The sequence below is a fragment of the Chiloscyllium punctatum genome, chromosome 10, assembly GCF_047496795.1.
Source record: "Chiloscyllium punctatum isolate Juve2018m chromosome 10, sChiPun1.3, whole genome shotgun sequence".
NCBI classification, from domain to species: Eukaryota; Metazoa; Chordata; class Chondrichthyes; order Orectolobiformes; family Hemiscylliidae; genus Chiloscyllium; species Chiloscyllium punctatum.
Genome location: NC_092748.1, coordinates 112,274,663 through 112,298,614, shown reverse-complemented (window position 1 = coordinate 112,298,614; position 23,952 = coordinate 112,274,663). Strand labels below are relative to the sequence as shown.

Genomic DNA, 23,952 nt, shown 5'->3' with positions numbered 1-23,952 from the left:
TGGGTACCCTCATGCACCAGTCGCAGAAAATAAGTGGATTAGTGGTGCTGGAAGAGCACAGCAGTTCAGGCAGCATCCAACAAGCAGCTCGTTGGATGCTGCCTGAACTGCTGTGCTCTTCCAGCACCACTAATCCAGTATTTGATTTTCAGCATCTGCAGTCATTGTTTTTACCTTGCAGAAAATAAGTGTGCAGGTGTAGCAGATATTAAGGAAGGAAAACTGTATATTGACTTTCATAGTGAGAGGATTCGAGTACAGGAACAAGGATGTCTTGTTGTAATTATACAGGGCCTTGATGAGACCACACCTGGGATATTGTGTGCAGTTTCGGTCTCCTTATCTGAGGAAGGATGTTCTTGCAATAAAGGAAGTACAGTGAAGGTTTACCAGTTAGATTCCTGGGATGGCAGGACTGACATAAGAAGAGAGATTGAGTCAAGTCAGGATACATTCACTGGAATTTAGAAGAATTAAGGAAGATTTCATAGAAACCTATAAAAAAACCTCATAGGTCCAGGCAGGTTCGATGCAGAAAGGATGTTCCTGATAGTGGGGGTGTTCAGAACTAGGGGCCACAGTTTAAGAATAAGGGTAATCTTTTAGGACTGAGATGAAATGTCTTCACCTAGAGAGTGGTGAGCCTCTGGAATTCACTACCAAAGAAAGCGATTGAGAACAAAACATTTTTTTTTATTCAGGGGATGAGGGCATCACTGGCTAGGCCAGCATTTAGAACGTTACATCGCAGTACAGACCCTTCAGCCCTTATTGGTCAGAGGGCTGTTCGGAGTCAACCACATTGCTGAGGCTTTGGAGTCACATGTAGGCCAGACCAGGTAAGGATGGCAGTTTCCTCTCCTTAAGGCCCCCAATAGTGAACCAGGCCATTTTCCCCCAACAAGGTGACCTTATAGAAGTTTATAAAATCACGAGGGACATAGATAGAATTAATAGAAAAGCTCTTTTCCCTGGGGTGGGGAGTCCAGAACTAGAGGGCATAGGTTTAGGGTGAGGGGGAATGAGGGGACCTAAGGGGTGATTTTTTTCACACAAATAATGTGTGTATGGAATGAGCTGCCAGAGGAAGTGGTGGAGGTTGGTACGATTGCAACATTTAAGAGGCATGTGGACAAGAAGAGTTTAGAAGGATATGGTCCAAGTGCTGGCAAATGGGAAGAGATTAATTCAGACTATCTGGTCAGCATGGACTGTTGAACCAAAGGGTCTGTTTCCATGTTATACATTTCTCTGACTCCAATCAATTCATAGTCATCATTAGACTTTCAACACTAGATTTTTATTGAATTCAAATTCCACCATCTGCCAATACAGGATTTGAACCTGAGTCCCCAAAGCATTACCTGGGGCTCTGGATTAATAGACCAGCCCCTCTATTATATGCCTTTAAGATGGATATAGCTCTTGTAGCTGAAGGGATCATGGGATCTGGGGGACAGTGGAATTAGGGTAATAAGTTTGATGATCAGCCAAAATCATATTGAATGATGGAACAAGCTCAAAGGATCGAATGGCTTACTCCTGCTTCTATATTTCTACATTATTCACCTTGGTCTCTGGATTACTAGCCCAGTGACATTACCACTCTTAAGATGTCATAAATTCAAGGCTGTGGAACAAATACAGGAAAGTGAGATTAATGTAGATAGGCAGGATGGGCCAAAGGGCCTCGGCTGTGCTGTATGATCGTATGACACAGTTAACTTTTAAATGTGTACAACACCACAAAGCAGTAAGATGTGGATTCAGTATCTCATTCCTGAGTCCAGTTACAGACACACAAGTCCAGGTAAGATATCACCTGGGAGTGCATCACAACTTTGGGAAGGATGCATTGATTTGGAAGGGGTGTTGCATAAAATGGCTGGAACAATACCTGGAATCAAAGGGTTAAATTAAGCAAAGAAATTACACATATTCCCTGGAATTTAAAAGATTGGGGGACTATTTGATCAGACCTTTCAAGATATTGGGAGGAGCAGATAGGGTCGATTGTTGGGGGATTAAGGAACAGGGACACAGTGTAAAAGTTGGAGGCAGGCATTTCAAAAGTGAAATTGGTATTTCATCTACTCACCAATAGTAGTAGAGTTCTGAAGCAAAATCAGAAATTGCTAGTGAAACTCAGCAAGTCTGGCAGCATCTGTCAGAAGAAAGCAGAGTTAACGTTTCGGGCTCAGTGATTCTTCATCAGAATGTTGATGTACCACACCACACAGGAAGAACATGTGAATTTAGTATCTAGTCCCTGACTCCCACATTTGGAGTGTTATGAGTAGTTTTGGGCCCCATATTTCAGGAAGGATGTATTGGTTCTGGAGCATGTTCAGAGGAAGTTCATGAGAATGGTCCCAGGAATGAAAAGCTTAACATGTGAGGAATGTTTGAGGACTCTGGGTCTATACTCAGTGGGGTTTAGAAGGATGAGGGGGGAATCTAATTGAAGCATACAGAATACTGAATGGCCTGGACAGAGTGGATGTTGAGAAGATGTTTCCATTGGTAGGAGAGACTAGGACCCGAGGGCCCAGCCTGAGAGTAAAGGGAAAACCTTTTAGAACGGAGGTAAGGAGAAACTTCTTCAGCTAGAGAATCTATGGAATTCATTGCCACAGAAGGCTGCGGAGGCCAGTTTATTGAGCATATTTATGACAGAGATAGATAGGTTCTTGAGTTTCAAGGGGATCAAGGGTTATAGGGAGAGAGCAGGAGAATGGGGTTGAGAAACTTATCAGCCATGACTAAATGGCAGAGCAGAATGGATGGGCTGAATGGCCTGACTTCTGCTCCTATGTTTTTATGGTCTTATGTATTCCAGGGTTCTGATGAAGAATCCCTCTGCTTTCTCTCTGCACAGGTCTGCTGAGTTTCTCCAGCAATTTCTGTTTTTGTTTTACAATCTGCAGTTCTTTGTGTTATTTTAGTGGAAGCTTGGAAACCTCTTCCTCAAATAATGGTTGCGGCCAGCTCAGGGGGTTAATAATAAACTGAGTTTAACTCATCCTAAGAATTAATTTTAAAAAGACTTGGACAGATGACATCCCAATTCTAATACTCAATGCACTGACCAATAAAGCCAAGCATACAAAACACCTTCTTCACTACACTATCTACCTGGGACTGCACTTTCAAGGAGCTATGAATCTGCACTTCAAGGTCTCCTTGTTCAGCAACACTCCCCAGGACCTTACCACTAAGTGTGTAAGTCCTGTCCTGATTATATTAATTACATGTTGGGCAGGCTCATTGTTAGGGGACATCTGAACACTTCACCCTCATGGTGTTCAAATTATTTACAGCAGAGAAAGAGGCCATTCTGCCCAGCTAGTTCATGTTGTATTGATGCAGCACACAGGCTTCCTCCCACCCCGATTTATCTCACCATAGTTAGACTATAAGCCCATAGGACATAGGAGCAGAAATTAGGTCATTCAGCCCATCCAGTCTGCTCCACCATTCAATCATGGCTGATATGTTTCTCAACCCCATTCGCCCGCTTTCTCCCTGTAACCCTTGATCCCCTTGATACTCAAGAATCTATCTTTTTCTGTCTTAAATATGCACAATGACCTGGCCTCCACAGTCTTCTGTAGAAGTGAATTCCACAAACTCACCACTCTCTGGCTGAAGAAGTTTCTCCTTATCGCTGTTCTAAAAGGTCTTCCCTTTACGCGAAGGCTGTGCCCTCGGATCCTAGTCTCTCCTACCAGTGGAAACATCTTCCCACCATCCACTCTGTCCAGGCCCTTCCATATTTTGTGAGTTTCAATTAGAATCCACCTCATCCTTGCAAACTCCATCCAGTAAAGACCCAGAGTCAACAAATGATCCTCACATGTTAAGCTTTTCATTCCTGGGGCCATTCTCGTGAACCTCCTCTGAACATGCTCCAAGGCCAGCACATCCTTCCTGAAATGTGGCGCCCAAAACAGTGCACAATACTCCAAATGTGGCCTGACCAGAGCCATATAGAGCATCAGAAGTACATCTCTGCTTTTATGTTCAAGTCTTCTCAAAATAAATGTCAACAATGCATTTGCCTTCCTAACTAGCAACCTGCAAGTTTTCCTTTCACTATCATGTGTTTAGCGAGCTTCCTATTAAATATATCATGCAATTTGTCTCAACTGCTCTCTGCGAGGTCCACGTTCCCCTCACTCTGTGGATAAAGAAAAAAAATCTTTCTTCTGAATTTGTTACCTGATGGTCTCCAGTTCTGGTGTCAGCCAGCGATGGAAACATCCTGTACCCCTACCCTACTGAATCCTTTCATTCCTCATTCAGAGCAGAAGACATGTTGAGGTTGATTTGTAGGATGATCTGATGAAGCATCCACTTTGTCCAGGCAGTGGAGGGAGCAAAGGTGGGTCATTAATGCAGCTCTGTAACAAACACAGGATAGACTTCAGTTTTAGCAACACAGGAGCAGGCTCCAGATGCAGATGAGACAGCTTGTTGTACTGGCCCTATTGCTCTGATAGATCCTGCACTGTTACAGAATCCACTCATTATTTAATCGCCTGAAGGGACAGAGACTTTGCAGGAGCTAAACCTTCCAAGACAACTGAAACTACGGTGATATGAACTTATTCCCCAAGCCCTGAAGGTAAACCCAAGATATTAATCTAACATTAACATCAAACCTACATTATTCAATGCTGACCAACCACATTCCTCAAATGACATTACCGCAGCTCCGTCATGTCCCATACATAGTTTGATCATTTCTGTCAACTTGTATACCCATCAATCCTGTCCTTAATCTGTCCTTACTTCTCTTGCAAATTCTCTAAACGGTGATCTCATTCTAGATTTGTTAATTTTATGAACAAAAACAGAAATTGCTGGCAAAAACTCAGGTCTGGCAGCATCTGGGGATAGAGAAACAGAGTTCATGTTTCGGGTTTGGTATGACTCTTCCTCTGATCCTTGAAATCTCGGCATACACTGTTCCTGGCCGCCTGTGTAACCTCTCAGTAACTGAACCCATTTTGGTTCAATGGAAACACTCTCACCTCTTAGTTAGGGGCTTGTGGGTTCAGGATTCTGTTCCAGAGATTTGGGAACAAAGCCCAGGAGGCGACTGCTGTGTATTACTGAGGGAGCACAGCACTGTCAGAGGGACTGTCTTTCAGGGCTGGTCTCTCAGGTGGACAGAAAAGATCCCATGGGCGCCATTGCAAGGAAATGTTGGGCAATGACTCTAGTAACCTCAGCAGGTCTGGGAGAGAAAGCAGAGTTAACATGTTGGGTCCATTGACTGAAGATACAGGAGTGCTGAAGATGGGGCAAAGTAATGGTAAAGGTTCAATACATTTGGGGCCTGAGCATCTTCACTTGCATCCTTACCCCAACCCCCATACACCAAGCCTTATCATCTCATGGGCTTCCACCACAAATAACCCATTGTCAGCCACTAATGGTCCCTATAAGCAGCTATTCTTTCCCCAGGCTGACCTTTATTCATTCCTTCATTGGCCCAACTGTTTTTCTCTCTCTCTGGGCTCCATTTCCACCCATTTTTTACTCCTCCCCCTCTATCTCTCCACGCCTCTTCAGCATATATGCCAAACTCCAGCAAATATACCAATCGTTAGAGTAGAAGGATGAGAGATGACTTAATAGAGACGTATAAGAAAATCAGAGGTTTCGACAGTGTGGACAGCGAGAGCGTTTTTCCTCAGATAGTGATGGCTAGCACGAGGGGACATAGCTTTAAATTGAGGGATGATCGATACAGACAGATGTCAGAGGTAGTTTCTTTACTCAGAGAGTAGTAGAGGCATGGAACGCACTGCCTGCAACAGTAGTAGACTCACCAACTTTAAGGCCATGTAAATGGTCATATGGATGAAAATGTAATAGTGTAGGGTAGGTGGACTTCAGATTGGTTCCACATGTCGGCGCAACATTGAGGGCCAGACGGCGTGTACTGCACTGTTTTGGTCTATGTTCTGAAGAAGAGTGACTGGACCTGAAACGTGAAATCTGCTTTCTCTCCACAGATGCTGTCAGACCTGCTGAGTTTTCCCAGCAATTTCTGATTTTGTATCTGGTTTCCAGCAACCACAGTTCCTTTATTTTGGTCAGTGTCTCCAGTTATCTGACTGACATTGCTAAAACATAGACTATCTGGTAATCATTGCACTGCAGTCTCTGGGATCTTTCCGTGCACAAATTGGACTACCGTATCACAATCTTGACAATACTTCGAAAAGATACTTTATTGACAGGAAAGCCCTTTGGCATCTCTTGAGAGGTGAAGCAAGTCTTTCTTTTTTAGGTTTATCTCAATTTAATAACTTATAGGAACATTGGAGCAATGAGAGACCATTCAGCCCATTGAGCCTACTGTAATATTCAGTGCGATCATGGGGGTGAGGGGTGGATCAAGCCATGATCAGCACCCTTTCCAATACAATCCCATTATGTCATTGGGATTTAGCAATGTGACAATCTCTACCTTAAGCTTTCTCAATGATTGCGAGCTCTCTGAGGTAGACAATTGCAACATTCTCCATTCTGTGTGAGAAGAAATTCCTCCTCATCACCAGCGACCCCCCCCCCACCTTGTTTTGAAATCTCTTCTTTATAGACGCCCCCCCAACAGAAGAGGCATCCAACCTGCATCTACTCTGGCTGTCCCTTTCAAGTACTTTGTAGATTCCAATGAGATCACCTTTCATTCTTTGAAATTCTGCAGGCCCAGTTTCTCCAATCTCTCTCTCTCTCTCTATCTGTCTATCTCTCCATTATCTACCTACCCCTACCTGTATTCTTGTCTTAACCACAGACATCTCATGATAAGTGAATAGACATGGAAAGCTTAACCAATAGCTAGACATGTGTAAATAGATGGGTAGGTTGATGTGGAGATAGTTGGATGGATAAAAGGATAAGTAGAAGGATGGGTAGCTAATTAAGTGGATGGGTTGATGGATAAGATGATAGGTACAAATGTTTTCTTTCAACATAATTATCTGTAAGAAAAGGAAAAGGTTCCAGATTTGAGAGTTAATCCCATGGATTTCTGGCTGAACCTGTGTGGATGGAAGGACCTGTGAGTGCCCTGAACATTCATTGGCACAGTTACACATCCCCCTGTCCCTGCCATAAAATCCCAGAGTTTTCCTAACATCTCATTCAAACCCTTATTCTCAGCTCCCCCACCTCCATTCTGCTGCTGGATGCATTTTCTTTCCACTGAATTATCCCGCCTTCAATTCTCAGCTCCTTTTCATCTCACTTTGATGCGGAATTTAATCAAACAGAGGATTCCGGTGGATTTGTGAGGCGTGACCCATTGCTTTATGCAGGCTCCTAGCTTCTGGTGGTCTCTAGGTTCATTAGATTTGCACTGATAGAGTCCAGCTCCTGGGGTGACGTGCTGTCAAGCATGACCCCTCTGTATTCTGGCTGTTAAACAAACTAGAATAGAAATCGTGATGCCAAGCTGCATGTCTGAATAGTAGGATTCAAGGGTAAATTGTTGCCCATGTGGAAAGAGAAAATTTGGGATATCCCCTAAAGTAGAATACTATTGCTGGAATTGTTCTATTTAAAGCCAAAACACTGTGATAAAATTTGTAATGTTTACTTATTATAACATTGACTACATTTGAGCAGTAGTTAATTGAATCCTGAGTGCTTTAGAACATCTTGTGGTTGCAAAGGATGCCACGTAAATGCAGGTTCGCTTTCTTTTTTAAAAATAAGGTCATTCATAAAGGGTGTAAAAGTTTTGTGGCTGCAACTTTCAAACCCACGAGCTCTGGCTCTCGGAAGGACAGTACTTGCATTGGAATGTCACCTGCTGCTCGCACCCCTCCGAGTCGCACCCCGTCCTGACTCGGAAATATATCGCCAGTCCTTCAGTGCCTGTTCCACAATCCTGGAATTGCTTCCCTGACAGTGTTGTGGGTTTACCTACACTCCAATGACTGCAACAGTTCAAGAAGGCAGCTCACCAATGCTTTCTCAAGGGTGACTAAGGCAGCAACACCCACATCCCATGAGCACAAAGCTGAATAAAAAACGTTGCTGTTTTTAATAGTTTGAGAAGGGGGGGAAATGTGGGTTGGGTTGGCGGGTGTTAAATGAGACTTTTTAAAATGTAATTATCTTTAAATTCACTCAAGGGATGTGGAGTCACTGATTGAGCCAAAATGTACTGCCCATTCCTAGTTGTCTTTGTATTAATCTGGCTCCAATATTGCCTACTCCTAAACCTAGTGCTCTCTTAGGAACATTCACCAGAGCTTCATTCAGTCCCTCTCTCATTTTCTCCATGATTTTAAAGTGCTTTTAGACTGTTTCAAGATGCCTCTAGGCACTGAATTCTCTTCATTACACACTTTACCGCACACTCATTCACTTTAGATTCCATAGATAATTTGATTTAGAAATTGCCAGCAATCCTAATTTATGAAGACAGAAGTGAAAGATTCATTTAAAATGATTACTAGTTCTTGATTGTCTGTAATAGTTCAACTGAACTTGCTTAAAGCATTCCTTTTGATTTCTGGAAACTTTAATTTTGACTGCACTTTCTTCCCTCCCCCTCTCCCCTCCTTGCGCACTGATGACACAAGAAACCTGTTGGGATCCTTCAAGGTCATGAAAGGTCCTACCTATAGTTTCTCCATTATACAGGCTGGGCAGTTACCGACAGTACATGCAACAACAAATCGTATTTACACAGCACCTTTGACATAGCAACACGCCTTGGGGCTCATCACTGTGTCACCATGTAAAATCTGACACCAAGCCAATAGCGAGTGATTAGATTACTTACAGTGTGGAAACAGGCCCTTCGGCCCAACAAGTCCACACCGCCCCGCCGAAGCGCAACCCACCCATACCCCTACATCTACCCCTTACCTAACACTATGGGCAATTTAGCATGGCCAATTCACCTGACCTGCACATCTTTGGACTGTGGGAGGAAACCGGAGCACCCAGAGGAAACCCACGCAGACACGGGGAGAACGTGCAAACTCCACACAGTCAGTCGCCTGAGTCAGGAATTGAACCCGGTCTCTGGCACTGTGAGGCAGCAGTGCTAACCACTGTGCCACCGTACCGCCCACTTATCAGGTCAGGTGGCACTTAACAGGTACAGATAGCTGGGATCGAGTGAATCCCTACCAAGTGTAAGGGCAGTAGAAGTATACTTAAGAGGAAAATCGGGAGGGCAAAAAGGGGACGTGAGGTAGCTTTGACAAATAAAGTTAAGGAGAATCCAAAGCGATTTTATAAATATGTTAAGGGCAAGAGAGTAACTAGGGTGAGAATAGGGCCCACCAAAGATCAGCAAGGCAGCCTTCGTGTGGAAACGCATGAGATGGGGGGCAATACTAAATGTGTACTTTGTGTCAGTATTTACTGAAGAAGCCAGAGAGCTTCGGGAAATAAATAGTGATATCTTGAAAAATGTCAATATTATATAGAGGTGGAGGGGCTGGACATCTTAATAAGGTAGATCAGTCCCCAGGACTTGATCAGGTGTACCTCAGAACTTTGTGGGAAACTAGGGAAGTGATTGCTGGGTCCCTTGCTGAGATATATGCATCATCGATAATTACGGATGAGGTGTCGGAAGACTGGAGGTTGGCTAACGTGCTGCCATTATTTAAGAAAGGTGGTAAGGAAAAGCCATGGAACTATAAACTGGTGAGCCTTACATCAGTGGTGGGTAAGTTGTTGAAGGAGATTCTGAGGGACAGGATTTACATGTGTTTGGAAAGGCAAGACTGATTCGGGATAGTCAGCATGGCTTTGTGCGTGGGAAATCATGTCTCACTAAGTTGATTGAAAATTTTTGAGAGATGACAAAGAAAATTGATGAAGGCAGAGATGTAATCATTATCTATACAGAGTCTAGATCAGAGTGGTGCTGGAAAAGCACAGCAGGTCATGCAGCATCCAAGGAACATGAAAATCGACGTTTCGGGCAAAAGCCCTTCATCAGGAATGATGTTTATACAGACTTCAGTAAAATTTTTGACAAGGTTCCGCATGGTAGACTGGCTAGTAAGGTTAGATTACATAGGATTCGGGGGTGCTGTGCAATTGGATACAAAATTAGCTTGAATGTAAGAGACAGAGGGTAGTAGTGCCTCTCCCACTGCCCACACAGCCAGGTCAGCTCTCGTCAGGGTGGTAAAACCAATAAGAAAAAAAAAATCCTCATGATGACCATGCCAACCATTGTTAGTTGTTGCAAACACCCATCTGGTTCAGTAATGGTCTTTAGCGAAGGAAACTGCCATCCTTAGCTGGCCTGGCCCACTTGCGACTCCAGACTCACAGGAATGACTCTGGGCAACAAATGCTGGCCCAGCCTGTGGATGAATGAAAGTGTTGCTGTTGAACAGATAGAAAAGGGGGGCGGGGGGGGGGGGTGGGGGTTGGGGGGTTGGTGGTGGTTGGGGTGAGGTGGAAGTGTTGGTTAAGGACAATGTTGCACTGGGAGTGTGTGTGGGTGGGGTGGCAGTGTTGGTTAAGGACGGTGTTGCAGTAGGGGGGTGTGTGGGTGGGGTGGCAGTATTGGTTAAGGACAATGTTGCAGTGGGGGGTGTGTGGGTGGAGTGGCAGTGTTGGTTAAGGATGGTGTTGCAGTGGGGGTGTGTGTGGGTGAGGTGGCAGTGTTGGTTAAGGACAATGTTGCAGTGAGGGATGTGTGGGTGGGGTGCCGGTGTTGGTTAAGGATGGTGTTGCAGTGGGGGTGTGTGTGGGTGGGATGGCAGTGTTGGTTAAGGACGGTGTTGCAGTGGGGTGGTGTGTGGGTGGGGTGCAGTGTTGGTTAAGGACAATGTTGCAGTGGGGGTGTGTGTGGGTGGGGCGGCAGTGTTGGTTAAGGATGGTGTTGCAATGGGGGTGTGTGGGTGGGGTGGCATTGTTGGTTAAGGACGGTGTTGCAGTGGGAGTGTGTGTGGGTGGGGTGGCAGTGTTGGTTAAGGATGGTGTTGCAGTGGGGTGTGTGTGGATGGGGTGGCAGTGTTGGTTAAGGACAATGTTGCAGTAGGGGAGTATGTGGGTGGGGTGGCAGTGTTGGTTAAGGACAATGTTGCAGTGGAGGGTGTGTGGGTGGGGTGGCAGTGTTGGTTAAGAACGGTGTTGCAGTGAGGGGGTTTGGGTGGGGTGGCAGTGTTGGTTAAGGACAGTGTTGCAGTGGGGGTGTGTGTGGGTGGGGTGGCAGTGTTGGTTAAGGATGGTGTTGCAGTGGGGGGGTGTGGATGGGGTGGTAGTGTTGGTTAAGGATGGTGTTGCAGTGGGGGAGGTTGTGTGGGTGGGGTGGCAGTGTGTTGGTTAAGGATGGTGTTACAGTGTGGGGGTTGTGTGGGTGGGGTGGTAGTGTTGGTTAAGGACAGTGTTGCAGTGGGAGGGTGTGGGTGGGGCGGCAGTGTTGGTGAAGGACGGTGTTGCAGTGGGAGGGTGTGGGTGGGGCAGCAGTGTTGGTTAAGAACGGTGTTGCAGTGAGGGGGTTTGGGTGGGGTGGCAGTGTTGGTTAAGGACGGTGTTGCAGTGGGGGTGTGTGTGGGTGGGGTGGCAGTGTTGGTTAAGGATGGTGTTGCAGTGGGGGGGTGTGGATGGGGTGGTAGTGTTGGTTAAGGATGGTGTTGCAGTGGGGGAGGTTGTGTGGGTGGGGTGGCAGTGTGTTGGTTAAGGATGGTGTTACAGTGTGGGGTTTGTGTGGGTGGGGTGGTAGTGTTGGTTAAGGACAGTGTTGCAGTGGGAGGGTGTGGGTGGGGCGGCAGTGTTGGCTAAGGACGGTGTTGCAGTGGGAGGGTGTGGGTGGGGCGGCAGTGTTGGTTAAGGACGGTGTTGCAGTGGGGGTGTGTGTGTGGGTGGGGTGGCAGTGTTGGTTAAGGATGGTGTTGCAGTGGGGGGGGTTGTGGATGGGGTGGCAGTGTTGGTTAAGGATGGTGTTGCAGTGGGGGAGGTGTGTGGGTGGGGTGGCAGTGTTGGTTAAGGACGGTGTTGCAGTGCTGGAGAAAGAGGATCTTCTGGAGGGTTCAAGGACACAATCAATTAGGCTGGAGCTAAGGAACAAACTCTAGAAATAACAGGGACAGTGGCAAAGTGGATACAAAATTGGCTGAGTTAAGGAAGTAAAGAGTAATGGTCATTAGATATTTTTCAGACTGGAGAGAGATTTCTAGTGGAATTTCCCAGAGGCCAGTATTGGGACCTTTGTTTTTCCTGATCTATACTGATGATCTGGATCTTGATGTACAGGGGAAATTTCAAAATGTGCAGATGACATAAAACTTGGAAGAATTATAAACTGTGAGGGGACAGTATGGAACTCCAAAAGGACATTAACATAAGTTCGCGGAGTGGGTGGATAAGAGCAGATGAGTTTCAATGCAGAGAAGTATGAGGTGATATACTTTGGTCAGAAAAACACTGAAAGACAATACAAAATAGGTGGTACTGTTCTAAAGGGAGTGTAGGAGCAGAGGGAGCTGGGGGTTTATGTGCACAGATCATTGAAGGTGGCAGGATAAGGGGACAAAGCAGTTAATAAAGCAGACAGTGTTCTTAGCTTCATTAACAGAGACATAGAATACAAGAGCAAGGAGTTGATGTTGATCAAGGTATTTATTAGACCTCAGCTGGGGTTTTGTGTACACTTCTGCACACCACATTACAGGAAAGTTTAGAACACATTGTAGAGATTAGATTAGATTAGATTACTTACAGTGTGGAAACAGGACCTTCGGCCCAACAAGTCCACACCGACCCTCCGAAGAGCCATTCCCCTACATTTTCCCCTTCACCTAACACTACGGGCAATTTAGCATGGCCAATTCACCTGACCTGCACATCTTTTTTTGGACTGTGGGAGGAAACAGGAGCACCCAGAGGAAACCCACGCAGACACGTGGTGAATGTGCAAACTCCACACAGACAGTTGTCTGAGGCAAGAATCGAACCCGGGTCTTAGAGTCATAGAATCATAGAGGTGTACAGCATGGAAACAGACCGTTCGGTCCAACTTGTCCATGCTGACCAGATATCCCAACCCAATCTAGTCCCACCTGCCAGCACCCGGCCCATATCCCTCCAAACCCTTCCTATTCATATACCCATCCAAATGCCTCATAAATGTTGTAATTGTACCAGCCTCCGCCACTTCCTCTGGCAGCTCATTCCATACACGCACCACCCGCTGTGTGAAAAGTTGCCCCTTAAGTCTCTCACCCTAAATCTATGTCCTCTCGTTCTGGACTCCCCCACCCCAGGGAAAAGACTTTGCCTATTTACCCTATCCATGTCCCTCATAATTTTTTAAGCCTCTATAAGGTCACCGCTCAACCTCCGACACTCCAAGGAAAACAACCCCATCCTGTTCAGCCTCTCCCGATAGCTCGAATTCTCCAACCCTGGCAACGTCCTTGTAAATCTTTTCTGAACCCTTTCAAGTTTCACAACATCTTTCCAATAGGAAGGAGACCAGAATGGCACGCAATATTCCAACAGTGGCCTAACCAATGTCCTGAACAGCTGCAACATGACCTCCCAACTCCTGTACTCAATACTCTTGACCAATAAAGGAAAGCATACCAAACGCCTTCTTCACTATCCTATCTACCTGCGACTCCACTTTCAAGGAGCCAAGAACCTGCACTCCAAGGTCTCTTTGTTCAGTAACCTTCCCTAGGACCTTACCATTAAATGTATAAGTCCTGCTAAGATTTGCTTTCCCAAAAATGCAGCACCTCGCATTTATCTGAATTAAACTCCATCTGCCACTTCTCAGCCCATTGGCCCATCTAATCAAGATCCTGTTGTAATCTGAGATAACCCTTTTCTCTGTCCACTACACCTCCAATTTTGGTGTCATCTGCAAACTTACTAATTGTACCTCTTATGCTCGCATCCAAATCATTTATGTAAATGACAAAAAGTAGAGGACCCAGCACTGATCCTTGTGGCACTCCACTGGTCACAGGCCTCCAGTCTGAAAAACAACCCTCCACCACCACCCTCTGTCTTCTACCTTTGAGCCAGCTCTGTATCCAAATGGCTAGTTCTCCCTGTTTTCTGTGAGATCTAACCTTTCTAATTAGTCTCCCATGGGGTCTCTGGTGCTGTGAGGCAGCAGTGCTAACCATTGTGCCACCGTGCCGAGAGCTGTAGTTTACAAGAATGGTTTCAGGAATGAGAAACTTCTGTGAGGGTACAGCAAAGAATTTGGACTGTTCTCCTTGGAGTGAAGAAATTTGGGAGGTGATTTGATCGAGCTTTCAAAATTATTCAAGGTCTATTTGGAGTGGATAGGGAGAAACTATTCCCAGTCGTAAAAGGAAGAAGAAACAGATTTAAATTGATTTGCAAAAGAAGCAAACACGATACAATAAAGTAATATTCTCACACAGTCTGTAGTCAAGGTATGGGATACACTGCCAGGGTACGGGTGGAGGCAGCTTCCATTCAGAGTTTCAAGTGGGTATTGGGTGATTATTTGGATAGAAATAGTATTCAAGGGTAAGGGGAAAAGCTGGAAATTAGCACTAGGTAATGATGCTTGTTTGAAGAGCAGATGATGGGCTGAATGGCCTCCTGCTGCGCTGTAGCACCAATGTGATCATGTGTGGTAGACAGAACACCTTTTTGGGTGTACAGTAGCACCTGTTAGTAATGCCCTTGGAGATGCATTGTCGTCCTGGCTTCAGCTCTCTGCCTGTTCCCATTTCACTGACCTGTTGCCCATGCTGTGTGCATATAGCTGTCAGTGGACACCAATCACCATATGACAGTCACTAATTGATTTGATAGGGAACCCAGGAGCAAGAGGGAGACGAGAATGAAGAACTCGCTCATTGCTGACTAACATTAGCACTTTAGGGGAGGAGTTGGATAAAGACATAGAACAGTACGGCATAATACAGGCCCTTCGGCCCTCGATGAGGGAGAGAAGCATAGAAGTACTCATTGATATGGTGAGGTGAGGAGGGGAGGGAGCTCGAGTGGAGCATAAAAATTGGTTAGTCGGCTCCTGTGATGGTAAATTCTTGGTAAATCTCTTCCTCCCCTGAGCCCAGCAAGTGTTGAGTAGGATTCTCACCCAACCCATTATTAGCTTTGACCAGGGAGAATCAACTTGCCATTGAGAGCCTTGTGAACATTAGGTAAGGAATATTATACATTTGCATACAACCAGGCACCTTTGCATTTCATGCCTAAACTGGAATTCTCTTGGAGCTGTAGGGTGGCTGCCTCACAGCGCCAGGGACCTGGATTCGATTACCGTCTCAGGCCACTGTCTGTGTGGAGTTTGCACGTTCTTCCCGTGTCTGTGTGGGTTTTCTCCGGTTTCCCCCCAACAGCGCCCAAAGATGTGCAGGCTAGGGTGGATTAGCCTGGAGAAATGCAGGGTTACTGGGATGGGGTAGGTCTGGGTGGGATGCTCTTCAGAGGTCAGGTGCAGGCTTGATAGGCTGAATGAGTATATTTAAAACAGAGATAGACAAAGTCTTGGTTGCCAAGGGGGTCAAAGGTTACGGTGGGAAAGTGGGGTTGAAAAACCTATCAGGCATGATCGAACAATGGAGCAGGCTCGATGGGCCAAATGGCCTAGTTTCTGCTCCTAGGTCTTGTGGCCTCTATCTACACTGTAGGGATGCTATAAATTTAGCAGGGAGATGACGGCAGGATGATAACCTCATTGGACTAGTTCTCCAGAGATTAAAAACAGAAATTGCTAGGGAAATTCAGGAACTGTGGAGAGAGAAACAGAGTGAATACTTTGAGTCCAGTGAGTCTTCTTCAGGACTGATAGCAGCTGAGAAAAGGTGGGATGGATGCTAAAGACAGGAGGGGTATTCACTGGACCTAGAATGTTAACTCTGCTTTCTCTCCACAGTTGCTGCCAGACCTACTGAGTTGCTCCAGCATTCTCTACATGTGTTTCAAATGGGTTCAGATCCCACCACAGTAGCTGGTTGCAACTTAAGTCCAATTATTTTTACCCCAGAAGGCTGTGGAAGCTCAGTGTTTGAGTTTATTTAAGGCAAAGGTTGATACATGTTTACTGATGGATGGCAGAAAAGTATGGGAAAGGTGTGGATAAGAGGCATTGTTATGTTTGATCAGCCATGACCATATTGTGTGGAGGACCAGCTTGATGGGCCGAATAACCTCCTCTCATTCCTATGAATAGGAAGTTAGTCTCAGTGATAGTAGCCAAGTTATTGAAAGGCTAACACTTGGAGATGTGGATTCAAATTACACCACGGTAGCTTCTGGAATTTAAATTCAATTTGAGTCTAAAGTGGAATGCTAGCCTCAATGTTCTAACACTGACCAAACACATCTAGTTCTCTAACATCCTACACCGATGGAAATCTGCTGTCCCTGTCTAGCGTGGCCATTATGTAGCTCCATGCAACATGGTTAAGTTTGAACTAGCCTTTGAGATGAGGAAGAATTTCTTCAGCAGAGCGTGCTGAATCAGTGGAACTCATTGCTGCAGAGGGCTATGGAAGCCAAGTCATTGAGAATATATAAAAAAGAGATAGGTAGTTCTTGATTAGATTCAGAGAATCATAGAGATGTACAGCACAGAAACATACCCTTTGGTCGAACTCATCCATGCCGACCAGATATCCTAAATTAATCTAGTCCCATTTGCCAGCACTTGGCCCACATCCCTATAAACCCTTCCTATTCATATATCCATCCAGAGGCCTCTTAAATGTTGTAATTGTACCAGCCACCACCACTTCCTCTGGCAGCTCATTCCATACACGCACCACCCTCTGTGTGAAAAAGTTACCCCTTAAGACCCTTTTATATATTTCCCCTCGCACCCAAAACCTCCATCCTCTAGTTTTGGACACTCCCACTCCTGGAGAAAAGACCTTATCTATTCACCATCTCCACGCCCTTCATGATTTTATTCACCTGTATAACGTCACTTTCCCTCACCCTCCAACATTCCAGGGAAAATAATCCCAGTAAGGGGATTGAGAGTTATGGGGAGGAGGCAGGAGAGTGAGGTAGAGAAACCAATGATCGTATGGCTGATGGGCTGACTGGCCTAAAATTTTGCACCAGTATCCTGTAGCCTTTTAGTCTAAATGGCTGAACCAAACGCTTAGTTCATGGGCAGTTATGATGCTGACCTGGCCTGCAGTACACATATTCGGTGGAAAAATATTTCATGAAATTCTTGGAGAGAGCTGATCCAGGCAGCATCCACTGTGACTCTAGTATATCTGAGTCTTAAATAGTCACAGCCCGGGGTGGAGAGGGATAGGGAGCTCAATTATTTCCGCTGGATCCTAAACCTTTCTTGTGATGGATTCCCAGGATTTCACCTCCTTGGTTTTTAATAAATGGAATAATGGCTTTCATTGCAAGAGAGATTGAATTTAAGAGCAGGGAGTTTCTGCTGCAGTTGTACAAGGTGTTGGTGAGGCCGCAGCTGGACTATTGTGTGCAATTCTGGTTTCCTTACTTATGGGAGGGATATGTCTGGCTATGGAGGTGATGCAGAGGCAGTTTGCTATTGATTCTGGAGATGAGGGGGTGCCCTATGAGGAGAGGTTAAGCTGCCTGGGACTGTACTCACTAGAATTTGGAAGATTGAGAGGGGATCTTGTACAGACTTAAAAAAAACGAAAGGGAAAGATGAGATAGAGGCAGGCAAGTTGTTTCCACTAGGCAAAAGTGAGAACTGCAGATGCTGGAAACCAGAGTTCAGATCAGAGTGGTGCTGGAAAAGCATAGCAGGTCAGGCAGCATCCGAGGAGCAGGAAAATTGACGTTTTGGGCTATTCCTGATGAAGGGCTTTTGCCCGAAATGTTGATTTTCCCGCTCCAAACGTTGTTTCCACTGGTGGGTGAGGCTAGGACAAGGAGACATGGCCTCAAGATTAGGGGGAGTAGATTCAGGACAGAGATGAGAAGGAACTGCTTTTCCCAGAGAGTAGTCAATCTATGGAATTCTCTGCCAAGGAAGCAGTAGAGGCAGCTTCATTAAATATATTCAAGACACGGTTGGGTTTTTGTATGTTAGAAATTAAGGGTTATTGGGAAAATACAAGTAGGAGGAGCTGAGACGATAGATAGATCAGCTGTGATCTTAATGAATGGCAGAGCAGGCTCGATGGGCCAAATGGCCTACTCCTGCTTTTATTACTCTGAAACTATGAAATAATCAGCAAACCACGATTAAACTTTGGTACTAAAACCTTTCTGACAGTGGCTTGGTGCATTAATACAGTCAGGTATGTAACTGATAGAACCTGACAATCCTTTGCATGTAGCTATCAGAATGAATCCTTCAATGAGTTCAGAGAAGAACGCCTCATCTTCCACCTTGGGACCCTCCAACCACACGGCATCAATGTCGTTTTAGCCAGTTTCCTCAGCGCCCCTCCCCCCACTTTATCCCAGATCCAACCCTCCAACTCGGCACTGCCCTCATGACCTGTTCCTTCCCACCTATCCACTCCACCTTCCTCTCTGACCCCATCACCCCTCCATCTTCATCTTCCACTCGCATTCCCAGCTACCTTCCCCCAGCCCCAAGCCCCTCTCATTTACCTCTCAACCCCCTTGCTGCCCCCTCCTCACCCCACCCACCCACACTCCTGTTGAAGAGCTAATGCTCGAAACAGTGACTCTCCTCTTCCTCGGATGACTGGCTGTACCTTTCCAGTGCCACACTTTTTGACTTTGATCTCCAGCATCTGCAGTCCTCACTTTCTGCTGAGTTTTATGGTGCCAATCTACCTGTTGATGGTCTCCCTCTCTCTCTCTCTCTCTCTCTCTCTCGGGCTGTAGGCCGTGAAGAACTACATGAGAACTGAGTGCAAATGCCACGGCCTCTCGGGTTCCTGCACCCTCCGGACGTGTTGGAAGAAAATGCCCAATCTTCGCGAAGTGGGCACCAGGCTCCTGGACCGCTTCAACGGTGCCTTCAAAGTGATGGGAGGCAACAACGGCAAAAGCCTGATCCCAGTCGGCCAGAACATCAAGCCCCCCGACAAGCACGATCTGGTCTACTCCGCCAACTCCCCCGACTTCTGCCTCCCCAACCGCAAGACTGGCTCACCAGGCACCCGGGGCAGGACCTGCAACAGCACGGCGCTGGACGTGAGTGGTTGTGACCTGCTCTGCTGTGGCAGGGGTTACCGGGAGCAGACGGTGGTGGTGGAGGAGAACTGCCTCTGCCGCTTCCACTGGTGCTGTGTGGTCCAATGCAAGAAATGCACCATCCGCAGCCAGCTGAGTCTCTGCTTGTGACTGACCAGGCCCTGTGTTTGGACAGGGGCTGGGGCGTGGGGGGGGGGTGGGGGCACGGCGATGCTGTTGCCAAAAACCCCTTCTGGCGACCCGCACCTAGAAGACTTTAACCACGAGCCTTAAACCCTGCTCGGCTTCTTCCCTGCCAGGTGGAGGCTACAGGAAAGCCAGCCCCACACACCTAGTTTACTACAACTGAGGCAAGACATGGAGGAGATCTTACCAAAGGAGTGGCCTGAGAACTCAAAGCTTGTTGCAATTCCATAACTGCAGTGATGAGCAAACAACCTCATTTCAAACTGGTGCGGGTGACGGAGGTGTGGGTTTTAAATAAATGTGTTGGGGTGTGGGGAGGAAAGGCATGAGAAGCTTTTGAGAAAGTGAACCCCCTGCGTCCCTTGTTCTCCCGCTGACTGAACAGCCTAAACATTAACTTGTGATCTCAAAGGCAAGAGGAGCGATGAAATCTGTCATAATAAGACCAGAAAGACAAAAAGCACAAGTGATATGCACAACACATCCATTTGATAAGAAGCCCAAAACATTTGCTTTTCTTTCGTGTGTGTGTGTGTGTGTGTGTGTGTGTGTATGTGTGTGTGTGAGAGAGAGAAAGAGTAGGTGTGTGCTTGCGCACACACGTGTGTGTGTGAGAGTAGGTGTGTGCTTGTGAGTGCGTGTGTGTGTGACTGCATTTATATGTATGTCTGTGTATAGTTGTACATGAGTGTGGGGCAAGTGTGTGTTTGAGTTTATGCACGTGAGTGTGCAGGGCTGTGTATGTCAGTGCATATGTGTGAGTTACTGTGCCTGTGTGTGTATATCATGTGCATCTATGCATGTGGCAAGCTTTTGTGATTGTCTGCACATATGCATCATGTGTGTTTGTGCATCATGCATGTGTGCGTGGTTGTGACGGCATGGGTGTGTACACTGTTCTCGTCTGTCAGACATGTCAGTAAGTATGTGCACGTATATCTGCGTGTGGATCATGTGTTTGCATGTGTATCATATATTTGTGATTGCATGTGTGTATCATATAATTTGTGCATGTCTGTGCCATGTATTTGTGTTTGCATCACATGTGCAGACCTGGTCAATATGTCTACATGTGTGTGAAGACGCATGTGTCATGTTGTTCGCTATGCTGTATGTGTTTGTGGGATGGAGGGAGGAGAAAGGGTGGGGTTGCGGATAGAAATTGCCTGTGACAGCCTGCAAAAGAGGTTGGTGAGGACACATTTTCCTTTGAAAAGACAGTTTCTGAGACACTTCTGTCTTACCAAGTCAAATCACAGCTACGGACCGAAATCTGTATTCCATCCATGGCAATTCTCCAACTGCATCCTAATCCCAGACCAATTCCTTTTTATTTTCATGCCTGTAGTTTCTCTCTAATATGTTCTATGTATAACATGTCATTAAATACATGAGGTTCTATTTAAGGAGAAAGAATTCTTCCTGAACATTTTGCTAATTCAGACCAGACAAGATATGTGCGTTTCTAGTTCTCTCTAGATAGTTTTGCAAAACACTTTTTAAGGAAAACTATACAATTTGTAAGGCTAGGACATTTTAAACTTTATCTGTGTAGAATTGTACGGGAATTTAGATACACTCTTGCATGTTCGTTGTTAATATAGTCTGTTCTGATATAACGCGGTAGTTCTGTTCCCTTGCGATCCCACGTTATGAGAAAATCGCACAATAGCCGTGCCATTTAAACCAATGGGACTAGAATCGCACTATGGCCAATACAGGTAAGGAAAGTTTGCATTCTACAAATAACAGTTTAAATTCTCCAATCGCATTAAAGCCAATTTGTGCTGAAGAAACACACGTAATAGCAGAACCGACCGTTCTGAGAAAGTCCCTGTGTGGGGAGGCAATGGCTTAGTGGTATTGTCACTGGATTAATACTCCAGAGATCCAGGAAATGCCCTGAGGTTCTGGGTTCAAATCTAACCACAAGTGGATGATGGAATTTGATTTCAACAAAATCTGGTATTAAATGACCACAAAGCCCCTTTAGGGAAAGGAGGTTCTGCCATCATTACCTTGTCTGGTCTGTATGTGACTCCAGACAATAATGTGGTTGATTCTGAAATGACCAAGCAAGCCACACTGTTATAATAGAATGCTGGAAAGTGCTAAGGAAGGAATGATGCCAAGCAGTGACCTCAGTACTGGAATTAACAATGGCAAATTCGACCCTGTCTACCCTGCTTTGTCAACAGCTGGAATTTTGTTCCAACAATAACATCTCAGACGAGTCAAGTAACAGCCTGATGTAGTCATACTTATAGAATCAAACTTTAGCCAGACAACATGAGCACCCTTCCTAACTAGAAGTAGACCACTCGGCCCATTGAACCTCTGCTGCCATTCAATGAGGTCATGCCTAATCTAATCACCAACTCCATTTTCTTGATTTTCCCTTAACCATTCATCCCAATGATTACAAATCTGCCTTCACAACCCTGTATATATTTAACAACCAAGACATAACAGCTGTCAGAAATAAAGAAGTCCACAGATTCATTACCTCTATTTTAGCAGCTTTTGGAAACATAGGATGGAGGGAGTTACCCTGGGAGTCCTCAACGTTGACTCTGGACCCTATAAAGTCTCATGGCTTCATGGGTAAGGAAACCTCCCGCTGATTACCATTTACCATCTTCCCTTGGCTGATGAGTTGGTACTCCTCCATGTTGGATAACACTTGGAGGAAGCACTGAGGATGGCAAGGGAATAGAATGTACTCTGGGTGGGGAATTTCTATGCCCACCACCAAGAGTGGTTCAGCAGCAGTATTACTGCTTGAGCTGGTCAGGTCCTAAAGGACAAAGCTGCTAGACTAGGTCTGTGGCAGGTGATAAGGGAACCAACAAGAGCAAAACACAGACTTGACCTCATCCCTACCAATTTGCCAGCTCCATATTGCATCTGTCCATGACAGTATCAGTAAGAACGACCACCGCACAGTCCGTGTGGAGAAGGTGATGCCTTCGCATTGAGAATAACTGCTATTGTGTTGTGTGGCACTGTGCTAAGTGGGATAGACTTCAAACAGATCTACTGTCTCAAGACTGGGTATCCATGAGGCACTGTGGGCCATCAATAGCAGCACAATCTGTAACCTCATGGCCCGGCATATTCCCCACTCAACCATTACCATCAAGTCAGGTGATCAACCCTGGTTCAATGGAGAGTGCAGGAGGGCATGCCAGGAGCAGCGCCAGACATACCTGGAGATGAGGTGTCAACCTGGTGAAGCCACCAAATAGGACTACTTGAATGCCAAACAACATAAACAGCAAGTGATAAACAGAGCTAAGCGATCCCACAACTAATGGATCATCTAAGCTCTGCTGTCTGGCTATATCCAGTCATGAATGGTGGTGGACAATTAAACAGCTCACTGAAGGAGGAGGCTAGACAAATATCCCCATCCTCACTGACGGAAGAGCCCAGCACATCAGTGCAAAAGGTAAGACTGAAGTATTCACAGTAATCTTCAGCCAGAAGTGCAGCTTGTCTTCAGCTAATTCGATTCACTTCATTTGAAAGCAAGGTTTGGTTGGAGGCACTGGACACTGTAAAGGCTATAGGCCCAGACAACATTCAGGTAATAGCACTGAAGATGTGTGCTCCAGAACTTTCCGAATCCCCTGCCAACCTCTTCTAGTATATTTACAACCCTGGCATCTTCCGAACAATATGGAAAATTGCTTTGGTATGTCCTGTACACAAATAGCCAGAACAATCCAACCCAGCCAGTCACTGCCCCATCAGTCTACTCTCAGTCATCAGGAAAGTGACGGATTGTGTCATTAACCATTTTTTAAAATAACACTGACAATGTAAAATTGCAAGAACTAGGAGCAGGAGTAGGCCATTCAACCGACTCCTCAAGCCTGCTCCGCCATTTAAAACAATCATGGCTGATCTCATAACGGCCCAGCTCCACTTTCCTGCCCACTCCTCATAACCCTTCAACCCATAACTCATTAAAAATCTGTTTCTCCTCCTTAAATTGACTCAATGTCCCATCATCTACCACACTCTAAGGTAGTAAATTCCACAGATTCATGGCTCTTTAAGACAAGTAATTTCTCCTCATTTCTGTTTTAAATCTGCTACCCTTTATCTTAAAACTATGACCTCTTGTTCTAGACTGCCCAAAAGGAGAAACATGCTGTCTACATCCACTTTGTTAATCCCCTTTATCATCATATGCTTCAATTAGATTGCCTCTCAAACTGCTCAATCTCTCTTCATAAGACAAACCCCTCATCTCTGGAATCAATCTAGTGAACCTCCTCTGAGCTGCCTCCAATGTAACCACATCCCTCCTCAAATAAGGAGACCAGAGCAAGTTTTGAGAAGATTTGTAGCTCAGTTTGAGGTTCTGGATGTAGGTTTGCTCACTGAGCTGGAAGGTTCGTTTTCAGATGTTTTGTCACCATACTAGGTAACATCATCAGTGAGCCTCTGAATGAAGCACTGGAGGTGTAGCCCTCTTTCAAGTTATATTTTTGAGTTTCCTATGGTTGATGATGTCATTTCCTGTTCTTTTTCTCTGGAGGTGGTAAATGTGATCCAAGTCAATGTGTTTGTCGATAGAGTTCTGGTTGGAATGCCATGCTTCTAGAAATTCTTGTGCGTGTC

At 45.6% G+C, this 23,952-nt stretch overlaps 1 protein-coding gene across 1 annotated transcript in view; it reads left to right on the top strand.

The window, feature by feature from the left end:
- The window catches only part of LOC140482442 (protein Wnt-6-like), a 107,954-nt gene extending 87,228 nt beyond the window's left edge, over window positions 1-20,726 (top strand). Inside the window, exon 4 of the mRNA XM_072579946.1 lies at window positions 18,823-20,726. Within this exon, the coding sequence (XP_072436047.1) occupies window positions 18,823-19,284 (462 nt within the window). The 3' untranslated portion in view covers window positions 19,285-20,726. The remainder of the gene's footprint in view (window positions 1-18,822) is intronic.
- The last annotated feature ends 3,226 nt before the right edge of the window (window positions 20,727-23,952 follow it).